A 23149-nucleotide genomic window follows, 5' to 3' on the forward strand; every position below is an offset into this window, starting at 1 on the left:
AGTCAGGATATTCTTGTCTTGCACCGGCCCTCAACCCATTCTCATTTCTTATAGGTGATACCTGCTAAGCGCTCCCCGCCTACCCAGAGACAGGGAGGAACCTGGAAAATCCTCACGTGAGGTGAAGCGCAGGCGAGTAGGTGAGTGATCGTGGTGGGTCGAGAATCGCTCCAGGACTTCAGACCTGGACTTAGACAAGGTTGACTGCTTATGAGCAGTTGGAGCTTGGGAAGGCACTTCCCTTTCTGAGGCCCAGTGTCCCTCGCTGTAAAAATAGGGATAGAAATGCCTAAGCTGGCGCACCTGTACAGCGCGCTGCTGCGAGCGCCTCTGTCGCTCTGTCCCTCTCCTGAGTGTGAGAGTGTCCCCCAAGCCAGCTCTGAGCGTGACTGCTCACTGTACACCTCTTCCCCAGCGCCAAAAGCGAGCCACTTTCCTCGCTTTTCCTTTCCCTCTGGACTTCCCAGTTCGCCTCCTAGAAGCAAGGACAGAGCAATGAAGATGCGCCTTTGCTCCTTGCTCAACACCTGTCTATCAGCTGCCTGCTGTGTGTCAGGCGCTGCGCTGAGCCCCTGTTGGCGTTGGTAAATAAGACAGATGGGAGATGTAGAGCTTACAGTTTAGTGGGAGATGCAGACAGAACGCAGGTAAACAACGCGAACAAATAAGTCAACTGCGATACACACACTTCCTATCCCTTTTCCGTAGTTATTTTTCTCTTTAGCATTTCACACTACCGTACCATCTGTTTTCCATCTTGATCTTGCTTAATAACTGTTTCTCACCCTAAGATATGAGCTCAGTGAGTGCAAGGATTTCTGTTTCTTCACTGCTATATCCCCAGCACTGAGAACAGTGCCTGGCACATAGTAAATAGGTTTAGTGAATGCGTGTATAACAGAAACAAATAGAGTGCCTTATAGAGAATGAGGAGGGGAAGGTTCAGGGAGGGCCTCAGAAGGGAGGTGACCTTTAAAACCAAGGCCTGCGGGGTGGGAAAAGTCATCCAGCCTGAGGCAACATGTGTCAAGGCCTGGATTAAAGGTGGTGCCTCTTGAACTGAAAAGATAGAGCTCAGAGGACACATGAACCAACTCTTTAAAATTCATGACTGACGTGGCCAACTTTTCTGCTAATTTCCAAAATAGCAGAGAAAGTGGGACTGTTAAAACGTGGAGAAGTCCTACAGTCATCGTTCACACCTGTAATCCCAACACTTTGGGAGACCTAGGTGGGAGGGGCCACTTGAGGCCAGGAGTTTGAGATCAGCCTGGGCAACATGGTGAGACCTCCTCTCTAAAAATAATTAAAAAAAATTAGCGAGGCGTGATGGCACACACCTATAGATCTAGGTACTCAGGAGGCTGAGATGGGAGGATCACTTGGGCCTCGGAGATCGAGTCTGCAGTGAGCTGTGATCCTACCACTGCACTCCAACCTGGGCAACACAGCAAGACCCTGTCTCAAAAAAAAAAAAAAAAAAAAGGCCGGGCGTGGTGGCTCACGCCTATAATCCCAGCACTTTGGGAGGCCGAGGCAGGTGGATCACGAGGTCAGGAGATCAGACCATCCTGGCTAACACAGTGAAACCCCGTCTCTACTAAAAATACAAAAAATTAGCTGGGCGTGGTGGTGGGCGCCTGTAGTCCCAGCTACTCGGGAGGCTGAGGCAAGAGAATGATGTGAACCCGGGAGGCCGAGCTGGCAGTGAGCTGAGATCGCGCCACTGCACTCCAGCCTGGGCAACAGAGCGAGACTCTTGTCTCAAAAAAAAAAAAAAAAAAAAAAGAAATCAGCATAAAGAGGGGACCAGACCTCATTCACTCATAATGCATACCTGGTCCATAGCATGCAATAAAAATGAATTGGGTTGATATAACACCTTGTAGTCTATGAGGCTCTGTGAAGGTAGGAACAATGACCTGTTTACCTCTGTTGCCTCCCAACACCTAGCTCCCAGATTGTATCTGTAAACTGAATGAGCAGTCATAGGGAACCTTCCATATGCCCGGCTATGCTTGGTGGTAGAATACAGAAAGAATAAGATACCACCCTTTTTTTTTTTTTTTTTTTTTTTTTTGAGACAGAGTCTCACTCTGTCACCCAGGCTGGAGTGCAGTGGCGCAATCTCAGCTCACTGCAGCCTCCACCTTCCGGGTTCACGCCATTCTCCTGCCTCAGCCTCCCGAGTAGCTGGGACTACGGGTGCCCACCACCATGCCCGGCTCATTTTTTTGTTTTTGTATTTTTAGTAGAGACGGGGTTTCACCGTGTTAGCCAGGATGGTCTTGATCTCCTAACCTCGTGATCCACCCACCTTGGCCTCCCAAAGTGCTGGGATTACAGGAATGAGCCACCGCACCCAGCCAAGGCAGAGGAGATTCTTAAATTTAGGAAAGGGGCCCTATTGTCCTTAACAACTGAGAGTGAGAAAACTCTAGCCAGTCAAACAGCCTCACTGAAGTTGGATTTGCATATATGCTACATGCAGACGCAGGTAGCAAGAAGAAAACAAACTCACATCTGACTCATCAGCAAGCCAGCCATTGTGAACATGCATAGATGCCCTTCACAGAGGTCCCCACAGGAGGACCTGTCTCTACTCAAAATACAAAACCTAGCCGGGCATTGTGTTGGGCGCCTGTTTCCCAGCTACTTGGGTGGCTGAAGCAGGAGAATCGCTTGAGCCCAGGAGGCAGAGGTTGCAGTGAGTCAAGATCATGCTACTGTACTCCAACCTGGCAACCTGGGCAACAGAGTGAGACTCTGTCTCAAAAAAGAAAAAAAAAAAAAAAGAAAGAAAGAAAAGAAAAAGAAAAGTGTTTATGAGCAGCTTTTATGAGCAGGGATGGACCAAGTGCATGGAGTGCTCACAGGAGGGAGTGAAGCCAGGCAGGCCTTCACCTGCACCTGTTTTTCTCTCTTCACTGTCCCTCCATCTCCAGACTCATATCTAGACCTGTTTAATCCAACTCACAACTGGATTTTGTACTTGGATGCTCCACAGGCACTCAGCATACCTCAAACCAAACTCTTCTTCTTTCCCTTAAAACTCAACTTCTTCTTGAGCCTTCTGTCTACCCAAAACCCAAGCCAGATCCGAGGGGTTGGATGTCCCTTCTACCCCTCTGTCCCCCCCACACTCCCTCACATCTAGTCAGTCTCAGTGTTCTGTTAATTTCCTCTTCAGTATTTCTCTCATTGACCCCTGTCTTCTCATTGTGCCTGAAGCTGCAGGTCTAAGTCCTCATATCATCTCACCTGGACCATCACAACCTTCTTCTGTTTCCTGTGATTGAAGAATGATATGTTTTGAAACCAGACATGCCAGAGTTAAAACCCTGGTTGCCACCATTTTAGAAGCTGTATGAAACTCTGGGCAAAGCTGAACTGTAGTGGTTAGGATTGCAAACAAAGGTGGCAAAACTAGGGGAAAAAGGAAATATCACCTAGGGGAAGTGCAGTTATCAGGAAGGGACACAGGTGGCTTCTGGAATGCTGGCAAGGTTCTTTTTACTTGACTGAGTAGTAGTTACACAGGTGTTCTTTTATATTTTTAATTAATTTTTTGTAATGAGTTGTAGGTATATATTTTACTTTATCATTTAAAACATTTTAGGGCCAGACATGGTGGCTCATGCCTGTAATCTCAGCACTTTGGGAGACTGAGATGAGAAGATCACTTGAGGCCAGGAGTTCGAGACCAGACTGGCAACATAGTGAGACCCTGTCTCTACAAAATGTAAGTAAAAAAAATTAGCCAGGTATGGTGGTGCACACCTGTAGTCCCAGTTACTCGGGAGACTGAGGCAGGAGGATTGCTTGAGCCCAGGAGGTTGAGGCTGCAGTGAGCTGTGATCGTGCCACTGCTCTCCAGCCTGGGCAACAGAGTGAGACCTCATCTCAGCAAAACAAAACAAAACAAAAAATATCTTTTAAAATTCAATGAGACTTTTCTGTGTAAAGTGTCAGCTGGCACTCAGAGCACAGGAACAGATCAGGAAACCTTGGTTACCAGCTCTGATTGTTATGTCCTTTCTTCCATATGCCAAGCTATGCTTGGTGATAGAATACAAAGGAATAAGACACCCTCCTGTGCTCAAGGGGGTCCCACCCTGCTAAACCTTCCTGAAGTCATAGAGCTTATGAGTAGTAGAACCAGGTTTCCTGAAGCCAAACCCTTTCCTCTAGTAAAGAAAGATTCACTTCACACGAGGGATTGTCCTTCTAAAACCAACGATAGTAAGTGGTTAACGCTCCCCACCAGACAGCACACTCCTTGGCTGATCCATCTCCATCCCCAGTGCTTGCACAGAGCCTGGCACCTGCAGGCTTTGGAGAATGTGAGGAATAGAGGAGACCAGAGAATAACCCCCATGTTTTCCCTCTCTCAGGCTGGCCAAGGAGCAGGGCCTGCGCCCGTGGTCTCATAGAGCCTGGCCTGTTCTGGAAGAGCACCCAGTTGTTCTTTCTAGGCTGCCCAAGCCCCATTGATGATGGCTGAGAGGGAAGAGGACGACGACACTGAGGAAGCCTGGATGCAGCTACGGCCCACAGAACCCTTGCCCTCCCAGTGCTGCGGCAGTGGCTGCTCACCCTGTGTGTTTGACCTCTATCACCGAGATCTGGCAAGGTGGGAGGCAGCCCGAGCCAGCAAGGACAGGAGCCTGCTGCGTGGGCCAGAGTCACAGGTGAGAGAGGCTGCTTCTCGATATGAGCACCAGGGCAACAGAATCTACTTGCCTTGGCCCTGCAAAGCACACCTCTAGGAAGCCTTCCCTGACTGTACAGCAGAAGAAGAGTATGCATAACAGAAGCAAACAGATCTAGGCTCAAAGCCCAGCCCTGAAGCAAACTTATTAGCAGCTGTGTGATTTGAGGCAGAGTTTAAGCCTTAGTTTCCCCATCTGTAAAATGAGGCTCAATGTTTGTGATGTGTAGCACAGAGCTTGACATCCATTTCACTTAACTATATTTATTGAGGACCTATTATATACCAGGCCCTGTGAAATAGTGAGGATTTGAGAGTGAGCATGACAGCCACAGTCCTTGTCCTTATGGACTAAACTAGCTATAGTTTATTCTAGGTAAATAAAGGATGTTAGGGCTGATATTTCTTCTTCTCTGGCCCTTACTGACTTCTTCCTCCTTAACTCCTCCGGGACTTCATAGTCTGGACTAAGCAGTGTAGCCCTTTATTGTAATGTTTGGAAGGGTTCACAGTTATAGATGTCAGAACACTGGACTTCACCCCCTGTATAACACAGATAGGGAAACTGAGGACCTATTCCTTCTGACACTGTGCATAGGTTTTGTTTTGAATCTGGCCCTGTCTTGGTCTCCCGCATCTGAACAGTCTTCCCATTTTCTGTGTCCCTCCTGACTAATGTGGAGTAGAGGTGTCTCCCATTTCTACCTCTCTCAATGCCATCTGGCATCGTAATCACTTTTTTTTTTCTTTTTTGTAGAGATGGAATCTCGCTTTGTTGCCAGGGCTGGTCTCGAACTCTTGGTCTCAAGTGATCCTCCCGCCTCAGCCTCCCAAAGTGATGGGATTACAGGCGTAAGCCACCTTGCCTGGCCATCATCACTTTTTGACCAACCATTCCCCATTCTTGTGGCTCAAACTAGACCAAAGCTTAGTCATTTTTACACGTGTTGTTCTTAAGCTATAGATCATACATCCTGAACAAATGCAGTTGTTTTTCTTATCTTTTCTTTTCCTTTCTTTTTTTTTGAGATGGAGTTTTGCTCTTGTTGCCCAGGCTGGGGTGCAGTGGCGCTATCTTGGTTCACTGCAACCTCCGCCTCCCAGGTTCAAGCGATTCTCCTGCCTCAGCCTTCCAAGTAGCTGGGATTACAGGCATGTGCCACCACACCTGACTAATTTTACGTTTTTAGTACAGATGGGGTTTCACCATGTTGGCCAGGCTGGTCTTGAACTCCTGAACTTAGGTGATCCACCTGCCTCAGCCTCCCAAAGTACTGGGATTAGAGGCATGAGCCACCACACCTGGCCTTGCAGTTGTTTCTCTGAACCCCAAAACAACATGACATTATTATTATTATTATTATTATTATTATTATTAAGGCAGAGTCTCACATTATTATTATTATTATTGAGGCAGAGTCTCACTCCATCACCCAGGCTGGAGTACAGTGGCATGATCTCAGCTCACTGAAACCTCTGCCTCCCAAGTTCAAGCAATTCTCCTGCCTCAGCCTCCTGAGTACCTGGGATTACAGGCACCTACTACCATGCCCGGCTAATTTTTTTTTGCATTTTTAGCAGAGACAGGGTTTTACCATATTGGTCTCGAACTCCTGACCTCAACTGATCCACCTGCCTCAGCCTCTCAAAGTAGTGGGATTATAGGTGTGAGCCACTGTACCTGGCCATATTTTTGCTTTTTATAAAGATAGAGATGGGGTCTTGCAATATTGCCCAGGCTGGGCTCAAACTCCTGGGCTTAAGCAAACCTCCCATCTTGGCCTCCCAAAGTGCTTGCTGGGATTACAGGCATGCATGACTTTATATTTAGTGTCTCCTTGTATTTCTGCCACTGGAAGGTGGTGATGGGGACTAGAGTGCTCTGGCTTCTGCCAGTGACTGGGGAATGTTTGTGACAACCTCTGTTTCTTTCTTCTCACTGCCCTCCATCTCCACGTGGCTCACCCCTTCACTTCTTTCTGATCTCTGCCGAAATTTCATTTCTCTTCCTAACTCAGGACTACCAGACACCATCTAGATGTACTCTTTTATGTGTATATCGTGCATCTTCTTGCCAAAATATCAGTTCTGGAAGAGAAGGGGCCTCTGTCTTTCTCACTGTTCTATCCTCAGCACCTTGAGTAGTTCCTGGCATTACAGTTGGCACTCATTAAATATTTGCAGATGAATGAATGTGTTTCTCCAAGATCTACTAAGTACCATATCCTGTGTGCTAGGCACAAGGAGGTTGGTAATAAAGATGCCAGGGTACCAGTGCTGAAAAAACTCAGCTTACAGAAGGGGGATAAAGAATCACAGGGTTACTTGGCCAGGCACGGTGGCTTATGCCTGTAATCCCAGCACTTTGGGAGGCCAAGGCAGGTGGATCACCTAAGCTCAGGAGTTCAAGACCAGCCTGGCCAACATGGTGAAACCCTGTCTCTACTACAAATATAAAAATTAGCCAGGCGTGGTGGCACGTGCCTGTAGTCCCAGCTACTTGGGAGGCTGAGGCATGAGAATTGTTTGAACCAGGAGGTGGAGGTTGCATTGAGCCCAAATTGTACCACTGCACTTCAGCCTGGGCGACAGAGCAACACTCTGTCTCAAAAAAAAAAAAGAAACACAGGGTAGTGATAGAAAGACTCACTAAGGAACTGAGGCCCGGTTCTGCCAGTTAATTGTATGATGTTGGGCATGTCATTTTAGTGTGCTAAACCTCAGTTTTCTCATCTGAAAAACTGGGATGTTAATACTTTATAGGTTGTTATGAGAATTTCATGGGATGAATATGTAAAGCACCTGGCACATGGTAGATGCTCAGTAAATAGTAGCTGTCATCACCTATTATAACACTGGAAATTTAAATGATACCACATTTAAAGTTGCAAACAGAGGTCCAGCATGGTGCCTCACACCTGTAATCCCAGCACTTTGAGAGGCCAAAGTGGGCGGATCACCTGAGGTCAGGAGTTCAAGACCAGCCTGGCCAACATGGTGAAACCACATCACTACTAAAAGTACAAAAATTAGCTGGGTGTGGTGGCACATGTCTGTGATCCCAGTTACCTGGGAGGCTGAGGCATGAGAATCACTTGAATCCGGGAGGCAGAGATTGTAGTGAGCCGAGATCACACCACTGCACTCCAGCCTGGGCAACAGAGCGAGACTCTATCTCAAAAAAAAAAAAAAAAAAAAAAAAAAAAAAAAAAATTTGCAAACAGATGGACGCAAACAAACACAAACATTTTGTCAGTCCTATAAAATAGCATATTCCAATTTTTTTAACTTTTAATGAAGCAATAATAATAGGAAAAGATTTTACATTTCCATGGTAACTTACATTTTATAAAATGCTTTTTACATTGTATCTCATCTGACCCTCATGATAACCCTATAAAGTTATCAGGGATGAGTGGCCCTTTTTATAGACTAGGAAACTGAGACCCAGAGGATCAATTGATATGCTGAAGGCCCCACAGGGAGGCAGCAGCTGAGCTGGGGCTAAACCCAGTTCTCCCGACTCCCAGTCCAGTGTTCTTTCCAAAGCACCAGGCAGCTGTGCCAGAGAGTACCCAGGTACTCTGGCTGATGATGAAGAGGTCATCCTGGATGGTGGGTGTGGGAAGGGGCACAGTGGAGACAAGGCCTTGAATGCCAAGCCCAAGAATTTCTGTCAGTTCAGTGATACTGTCAGCACTACCATGGGTAACTGGGGTTCCAGAGTTGGTGCTGCAGGATGGTGCAGGCCCTAAGCTGGGATTGAGGGGTCCCAGGAGTAAATGGAGTATTTTACAGGAAAGAAAGATCTGTGAGTCACAGCGTTCAGAGAAGGCTTCCTGGAGGAGATGCAGGTTGGGGTGGAATGTTAAAGGCAGTGGGCTGAGACTTAGACATGAATTTGAATTTTTGTCTACAGTGTGATTGTGGACAAGTAAGCCAGCATGACTCAACTCAGGCCTCAGTTTCCACATATGTAATACACAGATATTGGGTTAGATATTCTGAGGTCCCATCAACTTATAAATTATGCAAATCTGGATTTTAGCAGCTTTGAAGAATGGGTATGTCTTTTACACATTGGAGATGAATGTTCTGGATAAGAGGGCACTGCTTGAGCAAATAAAGACTCAGAAGTAGGAAGCAGCAGGGTGTTCTTGGGAGGACAAAGAAAAGTCTGGCATTAGATGCCTGGGAGATAAAATGAGGCTTGAGGGTCGTCCACAGCGCCTTTGAGTGGCCAGCTAAGGAAGGAGCCCGCATTTTACCCTGGAGCTGAGGGGAGCCATGGAAGGCTTAAGAGCAGGATAGGCTCAAAGGAAAGTGCTCTGGCATTCTTGGATCCAATTTTGAAAGGGAAGTAAGGTGAGGCTAGTGTCCAGTTTACAGGAAACTTCCCGAGCCAAGACAGCCTCTCCTTGGGGACAGTGGGAAGGATGCTATGGATGCCTGTGTGTCTGTGGAGCCCCGGCCTCTAGCTGTTGAATCTCTTCCTGTTGCAGAGCTGCCCCTCCAAGCTGAACCCAGAGACCTTCGTGGCCTTCTGCATCAGTGCCATGGACAGGCTCACTAAGGACACCTACCGTGTCCGGTTTGCTCTACCCGGGAACAGCCAGCTTGGCCTGCGGCCCGGCCAGCACCTCATCCTACGGTACACTCAGGTAGCGGGAGGACCAAAGCTTCACAGCCCTGCTTTGCTATTTGCTAGCTGCTGGCCTTGACCAACTAGCGTACTCTCCCTTAAGCCTCCATTTGTCATCTTCAAGATAGACATAGTGACACATGACTCAGAGAGTTCTTGGGATTGAACTAGATAATGCATTTTCATAATAAATAATAACACAATCACTTTAATAGCATTTACTATCCAAGGCACAGTTCTGTGTGCTTATAGGCGTGAAATCATTTAACCCTCACAAAATCCTGTGTGGTAGGTGCAGTTATACCCCAGAGGAAATTGAAGTAAGAGAGGTCCAGAAACTTGCCAAGGTCACACAGTTAGGAAATGTTGGAGCCAGGATTTGAAGGCAAGCAGTGTGGCTTTAGAGCTTGTGGTATGAGCCTAATATGATTAGTACCAATTGATAGAATTGAGAATAAAGGGCTTGCCCAGCACTACATAGCTAATAAGTCACGGAGCCAGGATTTAAACCCAGACAGCCTGGCTCCTGAGTTACGCTCTTTACCACTCCTCTGAGGTTCCTACTTCCTCCCAGCCTACTTAGGCACCCTACTCCCACCCCAGTCCCCACCCCTGCCTGCCCAGAGACAAGACCCTTTGGGATGTCCAGGTAGAGTTGTCTGCCAGGCTGTTGGCTCTGTGAATCTGAGGCTCAGTAGAGAGATCTGAGCTGCAGGCATGGGTTTGGGAGTCATTGGCACATAGCTGAGTGGCATTTGGGAAAATGTGTGCATGGAAAGAGAAAGGCGCACAGGACCAAACCCTGGAAACACCAGCATCTACGGTATTGGCAAGAGGAGGAGGAGCCAGCAAAGGAAGCAAGGTGCGGCCAGAGGAGAAGGTGGAAACCAGAAGAGCACTTACTGCTGCTCAGACTCTGGCCACTTGCTTCACACTGGCCCCTGGTGTTTGTGCCCAGCTCCTTCTGGCCTGTGACCTGGCCAGCAGTCCTAGAAGTTCACTTTCCCAGTGGGCAGGAGGGGCCACAGGGCAGGTCATGGCCCCAGGCATCCTTCCATCCATGAACCAGAATGCTCAGAACTCCCTGCTTCCAGGCTGGCTCCCCTCCTTCACCCTCTCTGTCCCTGTGGTGACATCCCTAACACACATATCTGACCATGTCACTGTGGGGTGCAGCATGGAGGCAATGTAGCACCCCAGAAGGTATCTGAGGTACCACATCGCCTCCGTAATGATGTCCTAACCCAAGGCCCCAGCTTGCTTTCCCACCATGTTCTTCTCCCTTTGCCAACCCACCCCTGCCCTGGTCTCAGCCTCCTGCTCCACGCCCCATTCCCACCACCCTTCCTGTCCCGATTTGCCCTTGTCAGTGGCTGGCCTATCCTGCAGCACCCACCTCCAGGAGGTTTCCTAGGCTCCCAGAGGAGACTGCGCACTCCCTCTAAAACATACCAGTTTTACCTCTGTTGCAGCAGACGTCATAGTGCTCTGCAGCCAAGCCATGCTCTGTGCTCTGTTCCTTATGTCCCCATTTGTTTCATATGCATTTATTTATTTATTTATTTATATTTTTTGAGACAGAGTCTCACTCTGTCACCCAGGTTGGAGTGCAGTGGCATGATCTCAGCTCACTGCAACCTCCACCTCCCAGGTTCAAGCGATTCTCCTGCCTCAGTCTCCCAAGTAACTGGGACTACAGGCATGCACCACCATGCCCAGCTAATTTTTGTATATTTAGTAGAGATGGGGTTTCACCATGTTGACCAGGATGGTCTCGATCTCTTGACCTCGTGATCCGCCCACTTTGGCCTCCCAGAGTGCTGGGATTACAGATGTGAGCCACCATGCCCAGCCTCATATGCATTTATTAAATATTTCTGTCCAGCCCCCTCATGCTTTTGGTGCATTGAGACAGGGCCTTTTTAATCTTTGCATACCTCAGAGAAGAAAGTTTTGTACATAGTAGGACTTGAGAGAAGACTGCTTAGGGAAGCTTCTGGGAAGCTCTGAAGAACAGTGGTGAGGAACCCAGCTCTGAAGTTAGAGCTGTGATTGAATTTGAGCTGTGCAAGTGACTTCCCTTCTCTAAGCACTGGATTCCTCATTTGGATTGTTGTTTGAGTTAAATGAGATAATGCATATGAAATGCTTGATACATGTATGCATTTAATACACCATGGCTATTACTGTGACTCATGGTGGTTATCCTGACCCTGTTTTTGGTAACATGGAGAGGATTCATGCATGAGACGGGGCTTTAGACCAGGGCCCTTTGAGGATCCTTCCAGTCCTAATGCTTCTGTCAGGTGCTAGTAAGTGTTTAATAAATGTTAGCAGTTGTTTTAGTCTTTATCACTCTGTGGTCGAGAAGAGGTCAGGAAAAATGACAGTCATGTCTCCAAAACAACTCACATCCTCAGTGCACTTTTTGAAACACTCTCCCATCTGTAGTCCCAGAGGAGCCACACAACTGGAATGCAGATAGATGTCCCCATTTTACAAAAGGGGCCACAGGGGATGAGATGATCTACTGGGATCTCACAGCCAGCACATGGCAGTGGATGAGCCCAGTACTCTTTTTTTTCTGTTGCATCTTGCCTGCCTCTCAGTGAGGACCTTTATTTTCACCAGCCTGGCAGAGGAGTTACCTCATAAGGATTTGCAGTTGTTTGTTTGTTTGAGATAGAGTCTTGCTCTATTGCCCAGGCTGGAGTGCAGTAGCATGATCTCAGCTCACTGAAACCTCCACCTCCCAGGTTCAAGTGATTCATGTGACTCAGCCTCCCAGGTAGCTGAGACTACAGGCGTGAGCCACCACACCCAGCTAAATTTTTGTATTTTTAGTAGTGACGGGTTTCACTATGTTGTCCAGGCTGGTCTCAAACTCCTGACCTCAAGTGATCAGCCCACCTCGGCCTCCCAAAGTGTGGGGATTACAGACATGAGCCACCGTGCCCAGCCTTATAAGGGTTTGCTGAATGACTGGCTGACTGACTGCACGCTTCTGTTTCTCAGAGGGATAGTAGATGACTTAGAAATTCAGAGAGCCTATACGCCCATCAGCCCTGCCAACGCAGAAGGATACTTTGAAGTGTTAATTAAGGTGAGTTGACCCTTGAGGATGCTCCAAGATGCCGTGGAGAAGCTATGGGTCTAAGAGTGGAGAGCTAAAGGGAAAATGTGGGAAGGAAACTCAGTGCTGGGAACAACATGGACAAAGGCAATTGGGGAAGTAAGTCCTTTGTCCTGGAACAGAAGGAAGGCATGCCAAGGGAGCAGGATGCAATCTGAGAGGATTAGGCAAGAGGTAGGACGTGGAGGAGCTTATAGACGGGACTAACCTAACATCACCTCTTAGGGGAGGTGGGCAGAACCGGGGCATTTGAGTTGGACCTTGAAGAAGGAGTACAAATTGGCAGTGGCCATAAATGGCATTCTAGGCTGAGGGGATGGTTAACCAAAGGTTGGGAGGGGTGAAATAGAACAAGTCTTCTAGGAACTATACCCAGCCTGAGAGCCAGGAGGAGAGGGTGCTGGTGGAGAAGGCGGGGTGGATGGAGGAATTGGCAGAGATGAGATGAACAAAGTAGGTTGGATGCAAAACACCCTGGAGACCCAAGGAATAGGAAACAAATATATAAGAAGTTGTGGAGGCCCAATTATGTGGAAAGAATAATTAGGTTGAGCTACATGAAATTGCTGATATTCTAACTTTTTTGACTTAAAGAAACATCAACTTCATGTGGGTCAACCTAATACACAGCTCTAGATCATCATTTCCCAAATGGAATCATTACAAATATTTAAGAATAGTGTTCACATCCTTAATCTGTGTTATAAGACATGACTTATTATCTATATTGCATTGATAAGTAAACGGAGTCCCCCAGAGGTCCCAAGGCCCCACAGCTAGTAAGAAGTGCTGCTAGTAGGTGAGTCCTGCCCCCTGATACCGAGACCTCAGCACTGCCTCCAGCTCCCGCCTTCCTACCTGCCGTCTGAGCCCGAGTGTTTATTCCTCCACACATAAGCTTGGATGGGATCCCTTCTTCATGCAACTGTTTGTCTGGGAGATTCCACAAATCCTCTCCAAATGGCCTGCTTCCCCAAGCTGCTTGTCGGGGTGTGTTTCTGTGGAAAGGATAAGCCTGGAGACAGTTCTTCAGGGCAGCTGGATCTCTCCCAGCTGCAAGGCTGATTTTCTCCTTCGTTTACTAGAAAGCCTCTCTTTAGAGAGATGCTTAATTATCTCTAAGCCACTGGCTAGGAAAAGCCAGAAATGTCTTTGCAAATTGGGAAGGCAGGCAGGGCTTATCGTTTGACCCTCCCAAGTAGAAGGGAAGGAGAAGCTCCCATTTCTCAGACACCTTCTGGGCACCAGGTACTGCCTCTGTCTCTTTATTCTAATTATCTCATTTCAACCTCATAACCACCCTATAGAGTAGATCATATTATTCCCATTTTACAGATGAAGAAACTGAAGCTCAGAAAGATGACATCATTTGTCTCAAGGCCCCTTGGGTAATATGATCCAAATGGAAGGACAAAAGTTCAGTGTCAGTTCTGTTTAACAAGTATGTATTAAACATTTACTCTGTGCCAGGCTCTGTGTGGGTATGTATTAGTCCGTTTTCACGCTGCTGATAAGGACATACCTGAGAATGGGCAATTTATGAAAGAAAGGGGTTTAATGGACTCACAGTTCCACACGGCTGGGGAGGCCTCACAATCATGGCAGAAGGTGAAAGGCATATCTCACATGGCGGCAGACAAGAAGAGAGCTTGTGCAGGGAAACTCTGCTTTGTAAAACCATCAGATCTCATGAGACTTATTCACTATCACAAGAACAGCATGGGAAAGACCTGCCCCCATGATTCATTTACCTCTCACTGGGTCCCTCCCACAACACATGGGAATTCAAGATGAGATTTGGATGGGGACACAGCCAAACCATATCAGGGTACTAAAGACAACATGGAAGAATCCTTCCCTTCTTCTTGGGTGCTGTCAAGGCCACAGCTGGGGTCATGCCTCCCCCTAGACAGGGGCCAGAAAACAAAGCGTGCATGGAGACAGCCTCCAGCAAGGCAGGAGAAAAACCTCACCCTTCCTTCTAGACCCCTTCCAGTTGAGCCAGGGACTTCCGTTGCCTTGTGCAGGTGGTGCCCAAGGAAGTCAGGGATGATATCGGAGATGGCCATGGGTGCTTAAAAACAGGTCTGGGGACCAAAGCCCTGTCTCTGTGTTAAGCCTGGCTATAATCTTACTCCAAACACCCTTCCAGTCCTGTCTCCCAGTGCTTCGCCCTCACCCTCACCCTACCATGTTCACTTGCTATTCCCAAAACATGACCCAGATTGTCCTACCCCTGACCATACTACACCTGATGTCCAGAGTCCTCTCTGCACCCCTGCTCCCATCCCCAGTGAATTCCATCTTGCCCATCTTTCAAGGTCCAGCTCAAATGCTTCCTCCCCCAGGAAGCCATCCTTGATCCCATCCATGGAAGTGGCTGCAGCCTTCTCAGGTTTATTCCTAGTTTATTCTTCTCATGGGTGTTAGATGGTCTCTACCTTGTATATGTCTGAGACTTAGGTCCCTTCTAGATTGTAAGCTCCTTAAGGGGAGAGCCTGAATCTGGATTGATTGATTCATTCATTCATTCAGGTATTTATTAAGTTATTTCCATGGTTCAGGCACTGGCTGCCTTCATGGAGCTTAAGATCTAGCTGTCTTGCCTGCATCCTCAACATGGTGCCTGGCACAGAGTGGACAGGCACCCAGGCAATATAGACTCCCCTCTCCATGGAGGAATCACTCCTGTAACCTTCATTTTTCATCCAGCCAGGAGATGGTGTAGGATAATGCAGAGACTGCAGATGGGTGGCCTGAATCTAGCCCACAGATGTATTTGGTATTGGCCAGCTAGAGTTTTAAAATTTTGAATTAATTGCAGACATTTCAAAAATGGGAGATTTTAAATAAAAATATGGATTTCGTGCCTCTTTTGGAAAATCAATAGATTTGGCCAATTAGGCCCCACAAACTATGGACTGAAACCTGCAAACTGGCTTCCCTCCTTAGAAGGAGCACTCGCTCACCAATTTATCATAGTCCCCATCACTCCCTATTGTCTCCCTGACGCTGAGACTGTGTGTTAATTGCCATTAATCATCACCCAGTTCTTCACTCATTTATGGTACCTGCATGGTCGCTGTGGGCATTTGGGTTTGGGACCTGTATGCTGAAGGCTTTAGGTCCTATGGATTCTCATCCCAGCCTCCTGTCTGCCTTCTGTGTAAGCTTCTGGGCCTCATCTGAAAATTGGGAATGGCTGTACCAACTTTGTAGGATAAGGAGGACGATTAAATGAGATAACACATGTGAAGCACTCAGCATACAGAACGGGCTCCACATTAATGGTTAATCTGGTTTGTGTTGGCAGCACGTACCTGTCCCGCTGACGTCTCCCTGTGTTTGCTTCCAGTGCTACCAGATGGGGCTGATGTCCCGGTATGTTGAGTCCTGGAGAGTAGGAGACACAGCTTTCTGGCGAGGACCTTTCGGAGATTTCTTCTATAAACCAAACCAGGTCAGTGCCAGCACCTTAAATCTTCAGGAGATCCCTGTTGACTGTGGTTTTCATGTTTCAGCCCATAGCATCTCACTGTGCCATTCTCCCTGAGCTCAAACACAATCCCAGGTGTATCCTTGGGGTTGGACATGAGAGAAGATGGAATAGACACTTATTTATTTATTTATTTAGAGACGGAGTTTCGCTCTTGTTGCCCAGGCTGGAGTGCAGTAACGTGATCTCGGCTAACCGCAACCTCCACCTCCCAGGTTCAAGCAATTCTCCTGCCTCAGCCTCCCAAGTAGCTGAGATTACAGGCGTGCGCCACCACACCCGGCTAATTTTGTATTTTTAGTAGATACAGGGTTTCTCCATGTTGGTCAGGCTGGTCATGAACTCCCAACCTCAGGTGATCCACCCGCCTCAGCCTCCCAAAGTGCTGGGGTTACAGGTGTGAGCCACCGCGCCCAGCCAGAATAGACACTTATAAATGAAACTGCCTGCCCAGCTCCAAAGCTACCCAGGGCGGCCATTGCTTAGAACATCAGACCCATGTACTTGACATTTAGGAGCCCTTATGCCCTCTGACCCTCAGACGCCTTTCCAATTTCACAGTACAGTCACATGACTAAATATGCCCCATGGCTTCCTGCTTCCTAGCTCAGATGGCTCTTCTCCTCATCATCCTGGCATTTTTAAACCCTTCCCTGACTTTCCCAGTAAGAATTCATAATTTCTCATCAGTTGGTGCATATCTGGAAAGCATTTTGACAGTATGTACCAAGAGTCTTCAGAGTCTTCAAATCCTTGGCCCCAGTAATTCCGCTTATGGAAGTCTGTCCTATAGAATGAATCAAAATGCTGGCTCTTTTGCATATGTTCATTGCATCTTTATTTATAATAGCAGAAAATTGGAAACAACTGAATATCCAACAGCAGGGGAACAGTTAGGTAAACCGGGCTACAGGTACTTGATAGAATAATATCCTGGATTTTAAAATTCTGTTTATAAATGATGTTATGTACTTATGCTGTAAGATCAAGTGACAAACACTAGGTACAAAACTGAATATACAGGAGGTTGGGAAATTAAGTTAAAATGCACAGAGAAAATATGAAAAGAAAATGCGATGAAATGTTAGCAGCTCTGGGTGGTGAAATTATGGGTGATTTTTATTTTCTTCATTATACTTTCTAAATCATTTGCAGTGAACACCTATTACTTTATAATTAGGAAAACAAAGCAAAATGAAAACAAATGGAAAAGAATGAATCATGCCTTCCTCTCCATTCTTTTTGTTTAATTTTTAAATAGCTTTTGTTGGCCGGGCGCAGTGGCTCACGCCTGTAATCCCAGCACTTTGGGAGGCCAAGGCGGGTGGATCACCTGAGGTCAGGAGTTCGAGACCAGCCTGGCCAACATGGCAAAATCCTGTCTCTACTAAAAATACAAAAAATACTAGCCAGGCATGGTGGCACACACCTGTAATCCCAGCCACTTGGGAGGCCGAGGCATGAGAATCATTTGAACCCAGAAGGCAGAGGTTGCAATGAGCCGAGATCATGCTGCTACACTCCGGCCTGGGTGGCAGAGAGAGACTCTGTTTCAAAAAAAAAAGCTTTTATTGTTTTTTTTCCTTTTATAAATGCAGTACATGTTCATTACCCAAAAATCAGCAGATGGAAAGAGACAAAAAAAAAAAAAGAAAAGAAAAAACACTCACAGGCAATCTACCCAGACACACCCATCTTATGGCTTGGTGTATATCCTTCCAAATCCTCTTCCACATGAGTATATGTACAAATGCACACTGCATGCACATGTGTAGTATATATGTATAATAATATCAAGCACGTGTAGCACCTCATGCATGCCAGGCTCAGACCTTAGCACTTGCTATATGGTAACTCACGTAGTCTTCACAGCAGCTCTTAGGTGCTACAACCCCATTCTACAGATATGTGCTATGCATATGTTAATACTCTTCCATAGTATTCTTCTAGTACTAACCATGCTTAGCCTTGCATTTTAGACCCTGCATCCCCTAGATGCTTGAGAGCAGGGAATGGAAATCGTTTGTGTTTCCTCCTTGTCTAGAGTGGATAACAGATGAACGTTGTCTTGACCGCCTTTTCTGGTGGAGCCTCCCAATGCCTTGTGGCTGCTCCTTCACATGCACAGAATACTTGAAAGGCCCTGCATTTATTTCCTACCTTCCTGCCTTCCTGTCTTCCTGTCCTCCTTCCCTCCCTCTGTTGCCCAAGCTGGAGTGCTGTCATAGCTCACTACGGCTCCACCTACTGGGCTCAAGCAATCTTGCTGCCTCAGCCTCCCAAGTAGCTGGGACTACAGGCGTGTATCACCACGCTCAGCTAAGTTTTGTATTTTTTTGTAGACACAGGATTTCACCATGTTGCCCAGGCTGGTCTCAAACTCCTTGGCTCAAGTGATCCTCCCACCTCAGCCTCCCAAAGTGCTGGGATTATAGGCATAAGCCACCGTGTCCAGCTCCTGGATTTCTTAGCTAGGGAGGCTGTAGGGCCTGATGGTAAGGAAAAAGAAATGGTGTCTCACACCTTAATATGCAGTCACTGAAATTTCAGTAAGCCTTGGTTTCACCACACGAGGATGTCTGGGAAGCTCCTGCCCTCTTCCGGGCCCTGTTTTGCTGCTCTGCAGTCGTCTTCATTACAGATGGATATTACATCAGCCCTGAAGACTGACATATTAGCATCTGTCTGTGCATTCATTCAACAAACAGACACAAGTGTTCACCCAGGGCCAGGAGACTCTGGGGACCTAGAGATGGGTCAGATGAGTCCCCTGTTCTCCAGAAGCTCACAGTCTGCTGGGGGAGTCAGACACACAGACAGGTGACAGCAGCACAGTGTGGCCAGTGTGGTTCAGAGGGACTCACAGGGAGCTGTGGAAACACAAAGAAAGGAGCCTCCCCTGCCCTGGCTTGGGAAAGGCCCTCCAAAGGATAGCCCGAGCTAGGATGGGAGGAGGCGGAGGAGCATGGCAAGCTGAAGGCCTGGAGGCTGGAGAGAGCACAGACACAGCAACAGCTGCCAGGCGTGAGTCTCAGCAGCTTAGAGAGGGGGAGGAATCTAATTGGATCTGCACCAGGCAGTTTTCTTTTTTGTTTGTTTTGTTTTGTTTTGTTTGAGACAGGGTCTCACTCTTGCCCAGCTGGAGTGCAGTGGCATGATCATGGTTCACTACAGCCCCAACCTCCTGGGCTCAAGCGATCCTCCTGTCTCAGTCTTGAGTAGCTGAGATTACACGCATGAGCCACCATACCCAGCCAACCAAGCACTTTTCTTCATCTCATTTAATCCTGGTAACAGTTCTGAGATAGGTGCTGTTATGGGGAAGTGCTTTTCTTTTTTTTTTTTTACCAGTGAGGACACTGAGGATTATATTGGTGAAAGAGCTTGCCCAGATCACATGGTTGGGGATTTATACCCAGAGGCCTAATCTCTAGAATGAGGGTGGTAAATACCCCTGCATCACTCAGGTACTAAACTTTAAGGCACTGACCTTAAAGAGGGTCACCCCTCTTTTTTTTTTTTTTTTTTTTTGAGACGGAGTCTCGCACTGTCACCCAGGCTGGAGTGCAGTGGAGCAATCTCAGCTCACTGCAAGCTCCGCCTCCCAGGTTCACGCCATTCTCCTGCCTCAGCCTCCTGAGTATCTGGGACTACAAGCGCACCCCACCATGCCTGGCTAATTTTTTGTATTTTTAGTAGAGATGGGGTTTCACCGTGTTAGCCAGGATGGCTCGATCTCCTGACCTCGTGAACCACCTGCCTTGGCCTCCCAAGGTGCTGGGATTACAGAGGGTCACCCCTCTTTAAGAGGCCTAGAGCCTGGAAATAGATTCAGTGAGGAGGAGTTGATGGAACTGGGACCTCCTGGGGTGGGAACTCACCTTTTTTTTTTTTTTTTTTTTTTTGAGATGGAGTCTTGCTCTGTTGCCCAGGCTGGAGTGCAGTGGCATGATCTCGACTCACTGCAACCTCTGCCTCCCAGGTTCAAGCAATTCTCCTGCCTCAGCCTCCCAAGTAGCTGGGACTACAGGCGTGCACCACCATGCTTGGCTAATTTTTGTATTTTTAGTAGAGATGGAGTTTTGCCACGTTGGTCTCAAACTCCTGACCTTAAGTGATCCGCCCACCTTGGCCTCCCAAAGTACTAGGTTTATAGGTGTGAGCCACCACTCCTGGCCGGGAACTCACCTTTTTCAAGTGACTCTTTTGTGCCAGTGCTGTGCTACATGCTTATGCATATTATTTCATTTAGCCTAGAGATGAGCAAGCTCAGAGGTCCAAGGTGGGCCCTTGAGATCTCTGCAGAGGTACCCTGGGGCAGAGGAAGCAGCCCAGAGAGCAGGGCTGGAATGGCATTGGGAGTGGGCAAGGCTTTGATGGGAGCAGGTTTCAGCTCAATGTAAGTTGTAAAGACCTCCCTGGCAAAGGATTTGGCCTACGGTAGAGCAAACTGCCTTGGGAAGTAATGAGCTCCCTGTCAGTAGAAGTATGTAAGCAGAGTCCTTGTGGGGATGCTTTAGTAGGCAACCAGGCCACTTACAGGATGGGCTATACTGCTATGTTCCCTTTCAGTCCCCATATCCCATCATCTCCATTACCCAAACCTCACATGCCTTTCACAAACAAGGACGGCTTTCTGGAGGAGGTAGAGAGGGGACATAGGTGGTTGGACACCAAGGTAGGGCACTGCCGTCCAGTTGAAGGAAGCTCAAGGAAAAGTCCCATAGTAGAGGGGATAAGGTGAGACTCTCCCAACCCACCTGTCATACATACCCCTTCTGTTCCCCAGTATGGTGAGCTCCTCTTGCTGGCTGCGGGCACGGGCCTGGCCCCCATGGTGCCTATCCTGCAGAGCATCACAGACAATGAGAATGACGAGACTTTTGTCACTCTGGTTGGTTGCTTCAAGACCTTTGAGAGCATCTACCTGAAAACCTTCCTCCAAGAGCAGGCCCGTTTCTGGAATGTCCGTACCTTCTTTGTACTCAGCCAGGTGAGCCCAGGGTGGTGACTTCCTTTTTTGATTGAGACTCTGCAGTCCCTTTGCACCTGTCCTGAGGACCAGCTCTAGCCTCTTTTGGCAATGGATGCTGTGGTCATAATCCCTGCCACTGGTGGAGCACCCACCTGTATGGAAGGCAGGTGTTCTCATGTTCATTATACAGATGAGGAGATGCACATTCGGCGGGTGAAGCTGCCCACCGGCTCACGCTGCTGGACAGGGCTGAGGCCAGGATTTGAGCCCAGGGCTGTCCGGTTGCTGAGCTCTGGCTCTCACCCCATGCGTTACTGCCTCCCATCGCCCTCTGGCATCATCAGTTACATGGACAGGGGCCTGGCTGTAGAAGGCAGGGCAGGCTGCAGACCTCCCTCCAACTGAGTGATGTTCCTTGAGGTGGAGACCACATGTCTGCCTCAGCACTCTCTCTTCAGTGCTTAGCATGATGCCAGGCACAGAACAGGGACTCCATTAGTGACTGCTGGAGTAAACTGATCTGAGTTCCCTGTGCTTGCTAGTATCCTCCCACCTCAGCCTGTCCCTCCATAGGAGGCCCCCGCCGTAGCTGGCAGCGACTCTCCCTGCTGACCCCTCCTCCCTCTGACTCCACATCCCCTCTGCTCACTCAGGTAACCCTTCTGGGGCCACCCCCATAGGTTAGAGCATGGGGGATTGTCTGCCCCTCATCTCAAGCCAGGCCCTCAGCTACCTTTGGTGGCCTGCCTTTCCCTGGTTGGTAGCTTCACTTTTCCCTCCTGTCCCCTCTGGGTTGGGATTCCTGCTGGGCCCCCTGTGTTCCCTGGTGCTCAGGGTCAGCCTTCTTGCCCGGTGCTGTGGAGTACCATTCTCATCTGGTCCCACTATGAGGCAGCTTTATGTAGTCCCTAAACACTTATTTGATCCTCAACATTGTAGCTGGGTGTGGAGGGTGAGGAAATTGGATTTCCCGTCCCAATATAAGGGTCCCTGGGCTCCCCAGGGGCTGGGTTCTGCAGGCCTGTCCATGGGGCAGAATGCTCAGTGGCATGACATGAGAGCGTGGTGAACATTTATAGCAGCAGAAAGTGCCCAAGGAAGGAGAATGGAGCCAAAGGCTAGCGTGCAGCCCAAGGGGTGGGCGCAAGGGATGGGCCACTGTTGCCCAGCAGCATGGGCAGCCTGCCTGAGAGCCTGGACAAGGATGCTGGGAGGAGGGCAGGAAGGCAGCACCTGGCAGAGGGTCCCCAAGCTGCTGGCCAGCCTTGCTTTCCCTCCTCTGTCGCCTGAGAATGTGGCAGGTGTCAGACACACAACAGTGAAGGTGACCCACTCCCAGCCCTCCGGCTGCTCACCTATCTATGGGTGACAGCCACAGAGACGGCTGAAAAGGACTCCCCTTCATTCAGCACATTCTCTGTAGCCAGCACCATTCTAAGCACTTTATTTAATTTAATCTCCACCACAATCTTATGAGGCTTATACTCCCATCATGCTCCTTGTACAGATGTGGAAACTGAGGCACAGAATGGTTAAGAACCTTGCCCAGGGTAACACAGCAAGTTAGTGGAGAGTGGAGTATGAACCCAGGAGGTCCTGCTCAAAGGCTGTGGTCTTAGTGCTCCTCAGAATAAGGCAGCACAGCACAAGGTGCTGTGAGGATGTTCAGGATGCCAGTGGTGGGCAGAGGCCAGGCAGGGTCAGGGATGGCTTTACCAAGCAGGTGGCATTTCCGTTAAAGTTCACCAGCAATAGAAGATTTTTAGCCCCCAGCTGGGCCAGGGTGGTGCCAGTGGCCTGGGGTTGGGCAAGCGAGTGGGCTGGCCATCAGTGGCAGGTGAAGGGGGTGACTGGTGGCTCCTGCCTGTACACACTCTCTTGACTCAGTGTGCTCTCTCCCCTGCCTGGGCCACAGCTGCAGCATCCTCAAGAGTCTCCCTGTACCAGCCACTCCCTGCTGATTTGTCCTGCCTCCTGCAGTCCTAAAGGCAGATCTGACCCTACCACCACCCTGTTTCTAGCCCTTGCCTGGCTCCCTACTGCTCACAGGATGAGGTCCATGCCTGGGAACTGCCTCCCTCTGTGGCCTCATCTCCTAGCCCGCCGTCCCCGTGAGCTGTGGCCTGATGTCATGGGTCTGCCTATGGTTGCAAGTGTGCTGTGCTTTTCTGGCTTCTGGGCCTTTGCTCACG

The 23149-nt window shown here is 48.5% G+C and overlaps 1 protein-coding gene across 11 annotated transcripts in view; it reads left to right on the forward strand.

Moving 5' to 3' along the window:
* The first annotated feature begins 50 nt into the window (after positions 1 to 50).
* The window catches only part of CYB5RL (cytochrome b5 reductase like), a 35898-nt gene continuing 12799 nt past the window's right edge, over positions 51 to 23149 (forward strand). For 2 of the 11 annotated variants that reach the window (XM_054683225.2, XM_063801984.1), the window contains exons 1-7: positions 54 to 140; positions 3620 to 3742; positions 4476 to 4691; positions 9214 to 9362; positions 12369 to 12456; positions 15842 to 15946; positions 20772 to 20975. In XM_054683225.2, the coding sequence (XP_054539200.1) occupies positions 3638 to 3742; positions 4476 to 4691; positions 9214 to 9362; positions 12369 to 12456; positions 15842 to 15946; positions 20772 to 20975 (867 nt within the window). In that variant the 5' untranslated portion in view covers positions 54 to 140; positions 3620 to 3637. Of the gene's footprint in view, positions 141 to 3619; positions 3743 to 4394; positions 4692 to 9213; positions 9373 to 12225; positions 12457 to 15841; positions 15947 to 20771; positions 20976 to 23149 lie in introns of all 11 variants that reach the window. The other 9 variants (XM_513422.8, XM_063802023.1, XM_063802019.1 and 6 more) reach the window with 9 other exon arrangements.

Source organism: Pan troglodytes, chromosome 1, assembly GCF_028858775.2.
Source record: "Pan troglodytes isolate AG18354 chromosome 1, NHGRI_mPanTro3-v2.0_pri, whole genome shotgun sequence".
Lineage (NCBI taxonomy): Eukaryota > Metazoa > Chordata > Mammalia > Primates > Hominidae > Pan > Pan troglodytes.